This window comes from Aplysia californica, unplaced genomic scaffold, assembly GCF_000002075.1.
Source record: "Aplysia californica isolate F4 #8 unplaced genomic scaffold, AplCal3.0 scaffold00273, whole genome shotgun sequence".
Taxonomy (NCBI): domain Eukaryota; kingdom Metazoa; phylum Mollusca; class Gastropoda; order Aplysiida; family Aplysiidae; genus Aplysia; species Aplysia californica.
This window is the reverse complement of record NW_004797543.1, coordinates 223,208-224,257: the sequence shown is the minus strand read 5'-3', so window position 1 is coordinate 224,257 and position 1,050 is coordinate 223,208. Positions and strand designations below refer to the sequence as shown.

Below are 1,050 nucleotides of genomic sequence, written 5' to 3'. Positions count from 1 at the left end.
CCCCTCTTTTTTTCTTTTTTTTTTTTGTACTTCTCCTCAAAAACTTCTATGATAAGGACAATCTCTTTTTAAAAGATTTAAAATCTTCCTAGGTGATGTTCATTTTTAAAAATTTCACAATAATTTTCTTCGCTGACGATGACTTTTCTTTTTTAATTCACAGTCTTCCCACATGATGTTCATTTTTAAAAATTCTTACAGTCTTCCTCGCTGTCTATGCCTTTTTTTAAATTCACACTCTTCCCAGAAGAAGTTCATCTTTTTAAAGATTTCGCTCGCTTGTTTAATGACTTTTACAACTGGAAGAACTAACAAACGTCTCCCCATCCACAGAGATCCATCAGACGGAACAGACAGTATATATGCAAATCTCGAGGTCAGGGGTCATGTCCTGTGGACAAAACACATCGGAATCAGTGCCGGGCGTGCCGCTTGAAGAAGTGTATCGAGGCAGGCATGAACAAAGATGGTGAGTTTTCTTGTGTGTGTGTGTGTGTGTGTGTGTGTGTGTGTGTGTGTGTGTGTGTATGTATGTGTGTGTATGTGTAGGTGTGCGCATGTGTGTATGTGTGTGTTTAGGTGTGTGTTATAAATTTGTTACCCTAGAATTACAAAGTTTTATCTTCTAAGTACCTAATTTTGAGAAATTTGGCGTTAAAATTATTGAGTTTCATAACATGTCAAGCTTTTTCGAATTCAGTTATTTGAATATCTTGATACCCAAATAATCTTACACTTTTGATAGAGCAGACCGAATATTTTGCTTTCTCATCTCATGGTCTTAGTAACTCAAAACGGCCAAAAATGTTAGATAGAACTTTGTAATTTTAAGGCAGCCGAGTTTCAACATCTTTAACCTTTTGTCTACATTTATGTATATCCTTGAAACCATATTCTTGATACTTTTTGCTTCGTCCCTGCTTTCGTTGTTGGGTTTACAATAAATGTCCCCTTCCGTTTCTCACGTTCCACACTGCTTTTTCTAAAACATCAGTGTCAGGGCTGTTCTAGTGGTAGATCTATTCCTTTTCGTTCTACAGCAACCACCCC

The 1,050-nt window shown here is 36.8% G+C and overlaps 1 protein-coding gene across 1 annotated transcript in view; it reads left to right on the top strand.

Moving 5' to 3' along the window:
- The window catches only part of LOC101850341 (nuclear receptor subfamily 2 group E member 1), a 70,815-nt gene that overhangs the window by 45,228 nt on the left and 24,537 nt on the right, over positions 1 to 1,050 (top strand). Inside the window, exon 4 of the mRNA XM_035970491.1 lies at positions 328 to 483. Within this exon, the coding sequence (XP_035826384.1) occupies positions 328 to 483 (156 nt within the window). The remainder of the gene's footprint in view (positions 1 to 327; positions 484 to 1,050) is intronic.